Source organism: Lithobates pipiens, unplaced genomic scaffold (assembly GCF_037356315.1).
Source record: "Lithobates pipiens isolate NorthernLeopardFrog02 unplaced genomic scaffold, aLitPip1_a1.2 Scaffold_16, whole genome shotgun sequence".
In the NCBI taxonomy this organism is placed as follows: domain Eukaryota; kingdom Metazoa; phylum Chordata; class Amphibia; order Anura; family Ranidae; genus Lithobates; species Lithobates pipiens.
In genome coordinates, this window is record NW_027507748.1 from 34,643,559 (window position 1) to 34,658,284 (window position 14,726).

General features: G+C 46.4%; 1 protein-coding gene across 1 annotated transcript in view; it reads right to left on the bottom strand.

Moving 5' to 3' along the window:
* ARHGAP31 (Rho GTPase activating protein 31) overlaps positions 1-12,927 on the bottom strand; it is a 324,984-nt gene extending 312,057 nt beyond the window's left edge. Inside the window, exon 1 of the mRNA XM_077479714.1 lies at positions 12,208-12,927. Coding sequence (XP_077335840.1) covers positions 12,208-12,298 — 91 coding nt within the window. The 5' untranslated portion in view covers positions 12,299-12,927. The remainder of the gene's footprint in view (positions 1-12,207) is intronic.
* Positions 12,928-14,726: the final 1,799 nt, after the last annotated feature.

Here is a 14,726-nt window from a genome sequence, read left to right on the forward strand (position 1 = left end):
CCTTACATCAGGGTCCATATCAGAGCCTTCCCTTACATCAGGGTCCATATCAGAGCCTTCCCTTACATGAGGGCCCCTCTCAGAGCCTTCCTTTACATCCGGGTCCCCATCAGTCCCTCCTTACATCAGGGTCCCCATCAGGTGCTTCCCTTACACAAGGGTCCCAATCATATCCTTCCCTTACATCAGGGTCCCCATCAGAGCCTTCCTTTATCTCAGGGTCCACATCAGAGCCTTTCCTTACATCAGGGTCTCTATGAGAGCCTTTCCTTACATCATCGTCCCCATCAGTCCCCCCTTACATCAGGGTCCCCATCAGGTGCTTCCCTTACGTCAGGGTCCCCATTAGGTTCTTACCTTACATCAGAGTCCACATCAGGACCTTTCCATACATCAGGGTCCCCATCAGGGCCTTCCCTTACATCAGGGTCCCCATCAGGGCCTTCCCTTACATCAGGGTCCCTATCAGAGCCTTTCTTTACATCAGGGTCCCCATCAGTCCCCCCTTACATCAGGGTCCCCATCAGGTGCTTCCCTTACATAAGGATCCCCATTGGGGCCTTCCATTAACTCAGGGTCCCCATCAGACCCTTCCCTTACATCAGGGTCCCTATCAGAGCCTTCCGTTACATCAGGATCCCCATCAGTCCACCCTTACGTCAGGGTTCCCATCAGAGTCCCCCCCCCTCCCCCACACCAGAAGCAGAGACCATAGGCAGCCTCTGCTGATCATAACCCTCTATTGGTGCCCATTGGAGATACCTAGCTGCGGGCCAGATAAAACCTTGTAGTGGGGCCAAATGTGGCCCTTGGGCTGTAGTGCCAGTGGAGTGTAGTGCAGTGCAAATGAAAATGAATTGTAACAGAGGAACGCGTGCTTTGCCGTGTGTTGTGGTAACACCTACCATAACATACTGTAGGTGTGAATGGACCCCAGACAAGGTAAGAGTGTGACCACATGGTGTACAGACCACAGGGAAAAACATGGGCGTTACATGGGCAATGTTAAGAATCTTCTAAATAAACAAACCACTGGTGTTTGATTATCTCTGCTACATGGGCATAGGCATGAATGCCCGCACGTGAAAAAAAATGATCTTTTGCCATCTCCTTTCTGAGGGTGCCCCCCAACAAAAAAAAAAATCTATAAAATTTCACAATTTGATGAAGCCGATTCGCAACTCAGCATGTCTCGCAAACACCATGTATACGCCACAACCATGGCCCTATTTTAGATCACATAAATATTTTTTAACCAAAGCCATGATCTGCATCATATATACACTGTAATTATAAATTACATACAATCCCTAGGCTTGTAATTAACGTTATGATCTGTCTCAAAATATAAGCCTGAGGGGGGGGGGGGTGATAAAACATATACAAAGTATCAACACACCCAGCGCCTATTGCCTGCACATGGGAAAATATATTGCAGTTATTATTAATAGTATACAGGATGTATATAGTGCTAACAGTTTACGCAGCACTTTGTAATACACTATTATGTCCAAAAGTATTGGGACACTGGCCTTTACACACACACACATGAACTTTAATGGCATCCCAGTCTTAGCCCGTAGGGTTCAATATTGAGTTGGCCCACCCTTTGTACCTATAACAGCTTCAACTCTTCTGGGACCTTACTTTGTGCACTGGTGTGCAGTCATGTTGGAACAGGAAGGGGCCATCCCTAAACTGTGCCCACAAAGTTGGGAGTATGAAATTGTCCAAAATGTCTTGGTATGCTGACACCTTAAGAGTTCCCTTCACTGGAACTAAGGGGCCAACCCCAACCCCTGAAAAACAACTCCACACCATAATCCCCCCTCCACCAAATGATTTGGACCAGTGTATAAAGCAAGGTCCATAAAGACATTGATGAGCAAGCTTGGGATGGAACTTGACTGTCCTGACCTCAACCCGATAGAACACCTTTGGGATGAATTAGAGCACAGACTGTGAGCCAGGCCTTCTCATCCAACATCAGTGCCTGACCTCACACGTGCGCTTCTGGAAGAATGGTCAAACATTCCCATAGACACACTCCTAAACCTTGTGGACGGCCTTCCCAGAAGAGCTGAAGCTGTTATAGCTGCAAAGGGTGGGCCAACTCAATATTGAACCCTATGGACAGGGGCGGACTGACAACTCATGGGGCCCCTGGGCAATAGGAGATTATGGGGCCTCCAGGCAATCAGAGATTATGGGGTCACACAGTATACACAAACACACACACACAGTATACAATCACACAGTATACACAGACATGTTTCTATTGGCTGAGAAGGTATTGGAGAGGTGGGGCAGCTATAATCTTGGGATTTTTAGACCAAAAGGATGTCGGGAAGGGACATTTCAGATACAGATATAAAATAAAATACAGATTTTTACATACTGTCCGTGGTTTTACTGAGGCTGGCAACCCTGATGCGGCCCCCTAGTGCCCCGGGGCCCTCGGGCAATGCCCGAGTGGCCAAATGGTCAGTCGGCCCCTGCCTACGGACTAAGACTGGGGTGGCAATAAAGTTAATGTGCGTGTAAAGGCAGTCGTTCCAATACTTTTGACAATATAGTGTATAGAAGGGTTAAGAGGGCCCTGCTCATAAGAGCTTACAATTTAAGAGGGCGAGGCAAGTGGTATAAAAGGTTATAACTGTGGGGGATGAGCTGATTGAAGTGATAAAAGATTAGTTGGAGGTGTGATAGGCTTCCCTGAAGAGATGAGTTTTCAGGGATCACCTAAAGGCAAGCAGAGTAGGAGAAGTCCTGGAGAGGAGCATGGGAGGTGAAGACAAGGGAGCTTGAGAGTAGGAGGTCTTGGGAGGAGTGGAGAGGAGGATTTGGGTGATATTTGGAGATAAGATTGGTGATGTAGCTCGGGGCAGAGTTGTGAATGGCTTTGTATGTTGTTAGTATTTAGAATTGTATTCGTTGGGCAATTGGAAGCCAGTGTAGGGATTGGCGGAGACGGGCAGCAGACACTGAGCGGTTGGTAAGGTAGATAAGTCTGGCAGTAGTAGCATTTATGATACACTCAATAGGGGAAAGCCTATGGAGAGGTAGGCCTATGAGAATTGCAATAGTCAAGGCAAGAGATAACGAGGGAGTGAATGAGTAGCTTGGTGGTTTCATTCGTTAAAAAGGTGCAAATTTTAGAGATGTTACGAAGGTGAAGTCTACAAGCTTTTGACGACAATTAGATTTGGGCAGGGCTTTTTTTCTCAGAGAATAGGTACAGGAACTACCCACAATAGACCCCCCCTGCAGCAACAACAGATCCATCTCACAACAATAAACCCTCCCAGTAACAGTGGACTCCCTGCAACAACAATACTACCCCAGCAACAATAGACCCCTCAGCAGCAACAACAGATCTCCCATCAGTCAACAATAATAGACCTCTCCCTAAACAGTAGATCCATCCCAACAAAAATTGACCCCCCCCCCAGCAACAATAGATCCCCACCCGCAGCAAGAGACCCCCATGCAAAAAAATCCCCTCCAATGACAATAGATCCCCCAGCAACCAGCATCAAAAGACCCTCCAGCACACTCTAGTACCACTTGCTACTGTATTAAATGAATTCCATGCTGAAGGTGCCCCCTCATTCCTGCTGGAAAAAAAAAAGCCCTGGATTTGGGTCTGAAGGGACAGGTCAGAGTCTTGGATTACACCTAGTACCCTGGCATAAGGGGAGGGGTTGATGGTTATTATTGATTTTGATGGAAAAGTCATGGAGGGGGGCAGGGGCGGGGGAGGGGTGGGGGATTATCCTCAGCTCGGTTTTAGAAAGAATTTAGTTTAAGGAAGTGGTGAGACATCCATGTTGACATGTGACGAAAGAGGATGTCAGACCCCTGCCCTTCTCACCAACTCTTTGACTAATGACTGGTCAATCTCACACTGCGCTTATACTTACGTAACAATGCCAATCTTAGCTGCACCCTGCACAAAGATTTTCCACCGGCCCACAATCTAGGTGCCAGCAGCCTGAGAGTGAGCGTCACTGGGTTAAGTTAATTAAACAATTAACCCTTTAAGGTTAAGGAACAATTTACTTTAAAGGAGAAGGTGAAGGCTACAGATCTATGTTCAATTGGTAATAATGGGTCATTCCACTCAACATGGACGGTGCACTGCTTGGTAGATGTTGGAGAAATCACCAGTCACCAGGGGGAGGTCTTCCAGAAGCAGTTTTCTTTGTGGTTATAAGATATCACGAGAAAGCCGCAAAGGAAGCAAAAAGTGGAAGATGTGAAAAAGTGTGTCATAATAAACCATGTCCCTAAGGCCGCGTACACATGGGCGGACTGTCTGACGGACTTGGTCCGCTGAAACGTGTTTCAGCGGACAGTCTGCTTGTGTGTGGGCTTCAGCGGACTTTTTCAGCGGACAGTCTGGCGGACTAAGTCTTTCGGAATTTCCGTAATATTGTCCGTCCAACTTTGGTTTCAGCGGACAGTCCGCTCGTGTGTAGGCAAGTTGGACGGACTAAGTATGGCGCATGCTCAGAAAGGATTTACACGGCCGAAGGTTGCATTGCAGTGTATAGGACGTCGTATTTCTAGTCCCGTCGTACGTGCTGTACACGTCATCGCACAAGCTTTCAGCGGACTGTCTGTTCATCGTGTGTGGTCAAGTCCGTTCATTCAAAAGTAGGACGGACTGTCTGTCGGATTGTCTGACGGACTTAGTTGGCCAGACAGTCCGCCCGTGTGTACGCGGCCTTAGGAATACCAACAGGCATGTACTGGCCATTGGGACTACCGGGAGTTTCCCGGTGGGCCGATGGCTCAGTGGGCCACTCTGATGTAAGGGGGCTGGTGATGGGCCACTCTGATGTAAGGGGTTGCTGATGGGACACTCTGATGTAAGGGGGTGCTGATGGGACACTCTGATGTAAGGGGGCTGCTCATGGGACACTCTGACGTAAGGGACTGGTGATGGGACACTCTGATGTAAGGGGGTGCTGATGGGACACTCTGATGTAAGGGGGTGCTGATGGGACACTCTGATGTAAGGGGGCTGCTCATGGGACACTCTGATGTAAGGGGGTGCTGATGGGACACTCTGATGTAAGGGGGTGCTGATGGGACACTCTGATGTAAGGGGGCTGCTCATGGGACACTCTGACGTAAGGGGCTGGTGATGGGACACTCTGATGTAAGGGGGTGCTGATGGGACACTCTGATGAAAGGGGGTGCTGGTGGGACACTCTGATGTAAGGGGGTGCTGATGGGACACTCTGATGTAAGGGGGCTGCTCATGGGACACTCTGACGTAAGGGGCTGGTGATGGGACACTCTGATGTAAGGGGTGCTGATGGGACACTCAAAATGTAAGTGGGCCGGTCTGGATGAAGTCCAGGGCCAAATTTCTGTCCCAGTCCAGCCCTGAATACCAATGTCCACCAATCGCTCTAGCACCACCATACACTTTCCGTAGCCTTGAGTTCCTACCATCAGAAAGGCTGGGTAAAGGTTCCCAGTCCTCCTCTGCAAACTTACAACAGTTTCATCCTATTACTTTGAGTCACCCTGTGATTTGCGGGCAGCAGAGATGTAAATTTGGCACCTAGAGGTTCTATATAATGTATTGGGCCACAGTTTGGTGCTCCTAGAGAACTTTTTTTAGATAATAAACCATGTCCTTTAGGAACATCCACCTTTCACCAAACCCACTAATTACTCTAGCACTGTAATAGATGTTTTGTAGCCCACAGTCCCTACCATCAAATGGGTTAGTTAAAGGTTCCTAGTCCTCCCCTACGAATTTAAAACAATTTCTTCCTATTAGTTAGAGCAACACTTTAATATATGAGCAGCAGAAATGGAAATTGGGTACTAAGAGGTAAACTTATAGTAGACTTTCTGTAGCCCACAGTCCCTACCATCAGATGGGCTAGTTATGGGTTTCCAGTCCTTCCTTGTGTACTTAGGACAGTTGTTTTAATGTTATCACTATTAGTTTGATTGACCCTGTGGTAAATGGGCAGCGGCAATGCAAATGGAGCTCCTAGAGGTCTAGAGAGTCTTGGCACTCCTGGTCCTGGAAGACTCTTGTTCAGCAAAGATTAACTTACACCATTGAGAGTTCATCTTCACCACCTCCTAAATCTCAGCATTGGCCCATAGCTATGTTCAGTGGCCCAGTTGGCAAATTGGAAGCTGCAGGAAATCCCTAAACTCAGAGTTTAGAGAATTACATGGAAATAGGGCATCAAATGGTCTAGAGTAGTGGTCGCCAACCAGTGATCCACGAGAAAATATTGCTGGTCCCCAGGGTTTTGCCACAAATCAACATTGTGGCGGATGTATACCGTGAAGAAAGAGGGGACTTCCAATGGCAGTGCTGATCATGGAGCGCGATAAGGAGGTGAGAACCAATGATGAGTCTGTGTAAGGCAGCAGGGTGATGCAGAGTGATGTGTTTATAAGGCATGCAAAATTCATGTTAGTGGTCTGCGGGATTCAAAATTGTGAGTTTAGTGGTCCATGAGGTTTTCGAAAGGTTGGCAACCACTGATCTAGAGAGTGTTGGTGCTCCTGGAGGATTTTTATTGGGCAGAGCTTAACGTCTGCCATTGAGAGTTTGTCTTGACCATCTTCTAAACCTCTACACTGGCCCATGTTGGGTGGATCATTTGGCCAATAGAAAGCTGCAGCAATTTCCTAAACACGGAGTTCATGGATGTTTAAACTTTTTAACTCATAAACTCAAATTTACCATCTGTATCAGGAACCAGCTCAGCTCGACCAGCTGGTAGCTCAAAGAAGTTGGAGAGCAGTGAACCCAGAACAGGTCTGCGCTACTCCAATGACACATGCTGGTAGGTTAATTGGCTCCTGTCTAATTTGTTCCTAGCTTGTGTTTGCATGCATGTGAGATATGGACCTTAGACAGGGCCGTCTTTAATATTGACTGGACCCCGGGCAAACATTTTCTTGGGGCCCCCTCTTCCATGCAATTTCGCTCTCCGCATGCTTTGAGACATACAATAAATAGCAGCTAGACTCAAAATTTGTTTACTGAATCAGATCAGGCAGCGATTGCGATTGGTTGCCAGAGGTTACAGTGTATCATTACCGCTCACTTGCTGCTAGAGATTACAGCACACATTATGACTCACTGTTATTTTCTAGAGGTTACAGCACATGACTTCTGCTTGTTGATTGGTTGCTGGAGATTACTGTACATCAATACTGCTTACTGATTAAATGCTAGAGGTTACAGAACATCTATACCACTCACTAATTGGTTGTTAGAGGTTACTGCACATTATTACTGCTCACAAATTGGTTGCAAGAGGTTAGTGCATAGCATTACTGTCACCATGTTATTTTGAAAAATCCACCTCCAATTTGCTTACTTTTGCAAAACATGATGTTAAGCTTAATGACCACAATTGTAGGCGGGACTTTCAAGCATGCTCCTTTACCTCCCCAGTGGGCAGCATTCAGCAGAAATGATGGTGGATGTGACCTCAGGGGGACATGATATACATATGAATTCCACCTCTATTTAAATATCAATTTACATATTAATGCCACTATTTACATATCAATGCGGGTTATTTACATGTAAACATAGGGTTTGCAGGTGAGTCATCTGTACATGGCAATAGGGCAGAGCTGGGTAGCAGCAGCAGAAGTTTACACTGAGATATCGGGACACCGCACGGGACTAAAACTTCAAGGGATAAGGGAATTTAAACTGGGATAGTTGGCAAGTATTAGGCAGCTGCTTTGGGCCCCACTACAATGATGGGGCCCAGGGCAGCTGCCCCTTTTGCCCTGCCTTAAAAACGGTCCTGACCTTAGATTGTAAGGGCAGGAACTGATGTGAAATTACAACACCATTTGGAAAGCATTGTGGAGGGTGAGTAGGTGCCCACTGTAACAAGGAGATCCTGGGGTGCTTTGGTCTTTATTTATGTGACCTGAAGCAGCTCAACAACTTCTTTTAACCACAAGCTTCAATTGGCTAAAGACTTTGCTGGCATGAGCATGTCAGTATGAGGCTGCAGAAGAGTTAAGTCATGTGACCAGAGGCGACAGTGCTGCAGGATTATATTGTTACAGCAGACAGGTCAGTGTATGCGGCTTCTAATGGTTGGATCCAACTCCTCTATTGTCCCTCTCTGTGTTGTTTAAAGCAAATTCAAATTTCAAGTTAGGTTACGCATTAGACCAGCCTTTCTCCACTACTAGGGTTCTTCCAGATATTTCTAGGGGTTCCTTGAGTAGTGGGCCTCTCAGATAACAACCTGCTGACTGCAATGATCTGTTTGGCCATCAGTAAGGGAGGATTCTTCCCAATGAGCACAAATCTAAGAAGCATTCCTCAGGGGCGGACTGACAACTCATGGGGCCCCTGGGCAATAGGAGATTATGGGGCCCCCAGGCAATCAGACATTATGGGGCCACACAGTATACACAAACACACACACACAGTATACACAGTCATGTTTCTATTGACTGAGAAGGTACTGGAGAGACAGATGTAAAAAAAAAAAAAAACAGTTTTTTACATACTTTCCCTGGTTTTACTGAGGCTGGCAACCCTAATGGGGCCCCCTAGTGGCACGGGGCCCTCGGGCAGTGCCCGAGTGGACCAATGGTCAGTCCGCTCCTGGCATTCCTCCTAGTAATCATCACACTAATGTACAGTGAGCTGTAGATATAGTAATTATTAGCAGGGGTTCCCTGAGCCCAGAAAGTTATTTCAAGGGTTCGCCCAAAATGGTTGAGAAAGGCTGCATTAGACAGTTGAACTTGTAAGGCGACACGGCAAGGGCATGTTTGACATTGGCATAGTGCTACTTCACAGTGGTAGAGATGGGAATTATATATCAAACTGTGATCTGTCTCATGACCTATAATTCTACTCCTTCTACGTAAACTTCATTTGGCACGTCCATTTTCTTCCTATGATATCATTTAAAAAAATGATAATACAAGCCCAATTGGCTTATGCCCATGCAACCAACTGTATGCTAACCTACATGGCAGTCAGTAGCACCATAACGCATGGCAAGCGCACATCTTGCATGGGTGTCACTGCAGTGGTTCAATACATTTTTCATCGCTGACTTGTCTTTTTTAAATAAACCGATACCAATGATTCCATTATCCCACATTTCTCGCTGTTTGCACAGAAGATGTTGTAAGAATAACTCTTTTATGAGGCGAACCAGGAGGAATGACTAGCACGCCTGTTAACCCTTTACGGTTACCAGAGACTTCCTGAATCTCTGCCTGCTGACATCAGGTCTAGGCAAGAACTTTCATGCTCACTGTGAAACTCCAGACAGTCATAGAATATACTGAATAATACAAATATGACGCTGAACCCTAGGCAGAGAAAAGGTTAAACCACAGGCACCATCAAGGTTCCTGCAGACACTTTTCCCTGACAGTCTTCTGTTTAGTTTATCACTTTGCTTGCAGTGAGAACCTGTCCTCCTGAGTGTCTGACATTACAATTTTTTTTAGCTAGCATGGGAAGGGTTAATGGCCCAGGACTACCTTAGGAGGTTTTTTTTTTTTTTTCAGTGAAAGGAGCTCCATAGCTGTAGTTAATTCAGTTCAGATGTTCCCTGGTCAGATCAATGTGCTGGGATTAACCCTTCCCCTACTGGAACCCTGGGGGGGATCATTCAGGCAACTGCCAAACTTTTATGAAGTTTCCAAACTCCAACAACTATTACACTGCCAGCCCCAATCCCAAAAAGCAACTTGGAGCATCACGCGTTGGCAGTCTCAAGGGTCTAGACAAGGTTTTCTCAACCAAGGTTCCTCCAGAGGTTGCTATGGGTTCTTTGAGGGTTCCTCCAGAAGTTGCTAAGGGCTCCCTGAGCAATGAGCAATTTCTGCCTCTCAAACAAGTTCCCACTGACACCATTGATCTTTTTAGCTATCTGTAAGGGGGTAATTCTTCCCACTGACCACAAATAGAGGTGGCTGGGGGTTCCTTGGAGAAGGTAAAGCAGTGCTTATCAACCAGGGTTCCATAGAACCCTAAGGCTCCTCCAGAGGTTGCTAGGTGTTCCTTGAGGGTTCCTCCAGAGGTTGTTAGGGGTTCCTTGAGGGTTCATCCAGAGGTTGTTAGGGGTTCTTTGAGGGTTCCTCCAGAAGTTGCTAAGGGCTCCCTGAGCAATGAGCAATTTCTGCCTCTCAAACAAGTTCCCACTGACACCATTGATCTTTTTAGCTATCTGTAAGGGGGTAATTCTTCCCACTGACCACAAATAGAGGTGGCTGGGGGTTCCTTGGAGAAGGTAAAGCAGTGCTTATCAACCAGGGTTTCATAGAACCCTAAGGCTCCTCCAGAGGTTGCTAGGTGTTCCTTGAGGGTTCCTCCAGAGGTTGTTAGAGGTTCTTTGAGGGTTCCTCCAGAAGTTGCTAAGGGCTCCCTGAGCTATGAGCAATTTCTGCCTCTCAAACAAGTTCCCACTGATACCATTGATCTTTTTAGCTATCTGTAAGGGGGTAATTCTTCCCATTGACCACAAATAGAGGTGGCTGGGGGTTCCTTGGAGGAGGTAAAGCAGTGCTTATCAACCAGGGTTCCATAGAACCCTAAGGTTCCTCCAGAGGTTGCTAGGTGTTCCTTGAGGGTTCCTCCAGAGGTTGTTAGGGGTTCCTTGAGCAATGAGCAATTTCTGGCCCTCAGATAAGTTCCTACTGATCATATTAGCTATCAATAAGTAGGTAATTATTCCCATTGACCACAAATAGAGGTGGCTGGGGGTTCCTTGGAGAAGGTAAAGCAGTGCTTATCAACCAGGGTTCCATAGAACCCTAAGGTTCCTCCAGAGGTTGCTAGGTGTTCCTTGAGGGTTCATCCAGAGGTTGTTAGGGGTTCCTTGAGCAATGAGCAATTTCTGGCCCTCAGATAAGTTCCCACTAATCATATTAGCTATCAATAAGTAGGTAATTATCCCCAATGACCACAAATAGAGATGGCTAGGGTTTCCTTGAAGTTAAAAAGGAGAAGGTAAAGCAGGGTTTCCCAACCAGAGTTCCATGGAACCCTAAGGTTCCTCCAGAGGTTGCTAGGGGTTCCTTGAGCACTGAGCAATTTCTGCCTCTCAGATAAGTTCCCAATGACACCATTGATGTTTTTACTTATCTGTAAGGAGGTAATTCTTCCCAATGACCACAACTATAAGGAGCATTCTTTCCACTGACCATCACACTAATGTATCACGAGTTGTAGATGTAGTCGTTTTTTAAGCAAGGGTTCCCTGAGACTGGAAAGTTATTTCAAGAGTTCCTCTGTGTTGAAAAGTTTGAAAAAGACTGGTCTAGACGGTAACCCAGCAGCGATGTATTTACTAAACTACCTTCAACTATTACTCAAAAAAAAAGACACAAATGGAACGCAATATAAAAAAATAAGTTAACCAATGTTGGGACAAACCCCCAAAAGTTTTTGACAGACCCTGGACCTAAGAGCCAGAGGGCCACTATCCGAACACAGATTGCATCATTTGAATTACTGAGTGTGAGAAGATAAAAGCATAGTCATCATTTCCTGTACAGTTATTTCCTGCCCCCCCCCCCCAGCCTCAGGCTGCAAGAGGTTAATCATACTACTATGAAATTTCTACGCCAGATTAGCACGGCAAAGAATTTGGAAGCTGCCAACGTTTTAAAATAACTTCCAGGGACACTTTTACCGCTGATCCTGAGAACGTCCTCCAAAATAATCCGTTCAAAGACAGATATATAATTAACCGCTACGCGTTATGAGGCTGAAATTTACTTTTTTTTTTTTTAAATGTATAAAACCTACACTAGGGGAACTGGATGTAACGTGCAATAAACACATTTTTCTTGGCAAAGTTTGAGTTGTCTTCCTTTTTAGCTCTTCTAAAGCCCCGTACACACTATCAGATTATCTGCTGAGTTTTTCAATTCAGATTTACCAAAACCATGTAGTAGAAGGGCCTGCCTGATTGCATACACATTGAAACTCCTAAGGTTTGTCCTCATATTATATGGTTTTGGTAAATCTGAAGGAAAAACTCAGCAGATAATCTAAGTTTTACAGTGCAGTCCGTCCCGAAGAACGTTGGACATTTCCAAGGACAAAAAAAAAAATTCCACAGACACGTCACAACCCAACAGCATTCCCTGTAACTCAAGCATGATTGACAAGCAACTAAAAAAATAAAATAAAGCAAAAAGCTGACATACCATCTTGTCCGGAGGACTCCAGGTACTCGGTCAGGTCACATCCAAAGGCTCCCTTCTTCTTGGACTTCGGCTTGGCACCCTTGTTCTTCATGGGTTAGTCCACAAGAGGAGACCCCCCCCCCCTCCCCTCCCTGGTGGAAAATAAATGAAATATCTAGAAATTAAGGGGGCGACGAGGGGGTGAGGGGATGCAAATCAAAGAGCCAACATTGAGGATGTCCCAACAGATCCCAGTCACTCCATGAAAAAGCAAAAAGCAAGATCCAGGCAGCTCAGCTGTCACTTTGGGGTGGGGAGGAGTAAAGGGAGTGGGATGCACGCTGGTAGATCCTCAGTCTGAGATGGGAAGCCTAAAGAAGACATCTCATCCTGGGGCACCCCGGGTGGTGGCTTCGGTGGAGGGCGCTGCGGCTGCTCCTGCGCAGGGCTGGCCGGTGGGAGTTTGGCATCTGCTCAGCCAGAGGCTAGGGCACAGCCTTAACGTTTTTTTGCTGTGCCACCTAAGCAATGCCAACCGCACACAAAAAAACAAAAACAAAAAAAAAAACCCTGGCGGGCCAAGAGAACTTGCCCCTTTTTTTTTATTTTTGGTTTCTCCGGCTAAGCCAGCAATCCAAGAGGTACCATCACCAGTTCCAAAGTCTGCAATGACTTTTTTTGACCTATCTGTGTTTTTTTTTTTTCCTCCTTCCTCCTTTTCTTACAAATCACAGGGTTATCCAGCTCAGGAAATGCTGTTAAGGAAATGAGGAAGAGAGGGGGGGGGGGGGGGGGGATGTTTTTTGGCAGTGTGAGTGAGGGGTGGGGGGAGGTGGTGGTATGACAGGGGGAGGGAGAGAGAGAGAGAGAGAGAGAGAGGAGTTCTGACATGCAGGAGATAACGGGACAGCTTAGACCAGGCTGGAGGAAATTCTCTTCTGCGGCACACTGAGCGCCCTTGTTCTTCTGTCCCGCTGGAGCAGAGGCACCCCCTGCAAATTCATCACCTCCTAACTGGGCTATTATAGCACATCTCTGGGCTAGGTTGTGAACGCTCTTCTTCGCACGCGTTTTTTTTTTTTTTTTTGCGCGTTTTCGCATAGGGCAGCCTATTTATTTTAATGCGCAACGAAGGCGCCAAAGAAGCGCACGTACCTTTTTTTGGGGGGGCATTGAGCTTGTCGCGTCTTTAACCGTGTGTTTCGGATCTGCTTGGCGCGCTTGGGGTGGCGTTAACAATGAATAGCACAGCAAGCGCAGTGCGCGTTTTGCATGCATTCCGCAAACGCTTTGCGCACATTATTCGCCGGAGCGCAGCTTTAATGTAACGCCAATAACTCTAGACGCATCATAAATATTAAGTTTTTTTTTTATTGTTTTATTACAGGTATTTATATAGCGCCGACAATTTACGCAGAGCATTAGGTATTGTACAATCACAACGTTCCTTGCCCTAGGAGCTTACAATCTAAGGTGCGGACCTTAAATGCAAGGGCTAGTTTTGGCTAGGTTCATACTTTTTTTTTTTTACAGGATTATATTAGGGACCTCTGAAGACCAATCCGCTTTATGTATTGTACAGTCACATCAGTCCTCGCCCTCAGAGCTTACAATCTAAAGTCCAGACTTCACATGCATGAGCCAGTTCACACTCGTACGTCTGCATTATCATGTATCTTTTGTGCGTTTTCTTTTTTCGTGATTATATTAGGGCCCTCTGAAGACCGATCCGTTTTATGCATTTTACAGTTACATCAGTCCTTGCCTTAGGGGCTTACAATCTAAGGTCTGGACCTCAAATGCAAGGGCTAGTTTTGGTGAGGTTCACACTTGTGCGTTTACATTGTCATGCATCTTTTGTGAGTATTTTTTTGTTGTTCAGGATTATATTAGAGACCTCTGAAGACCAATCCGCTTTATGTATTGTACAGTCACATCAGTCCTCGCCCTCGGAGCTTACAATCTAAAGTCCAGACTTCACATGCATGAGCCAGTTCACACTCGTACGTCTGCATTATCATGTATCTTTTGTGCGTTTTCTTTTTTCGTGATTATATTAGGGCCCTCTGAAGACCGATCTGCTTTATGTATTGTACAATCACAGCAGTCCTCGCCTTAGGAGCTTACAATCTAAGGTCCAGAACTCACCTGCATTTTTTTGTGTATTTTTTTTTTCCCCCATGATTTTATTAGGGCCCTCTGAAGACCAATCTGCTTTATGTATTGTACAATCACATCAGTCCTTGCCCTAGGAGCTTACAATCTAAGGTCCAGACCCAGTGGCGTCGCTAGGGGGTGGCTTTTGGGGCTATAGCCCCGAATCTGGGGCCCAAAGCCCCGAGTCTCTGCAGGGGTCCCCAAAGGGAAGGGAGGCTCTCTGGGGACCCTGATGCAAGCAGGGCTGGTGCAAGGATTTTTGACACCCTAGGCAAAACCTAATTTTGCTGCCCTCATTGGCTCCACCCCTGACTCCATCCCCTTTGCCCGCCCCATGGGACAGAAGGCGCCACTATACAGGAAGCATCGGCTCTGCTTCCTCT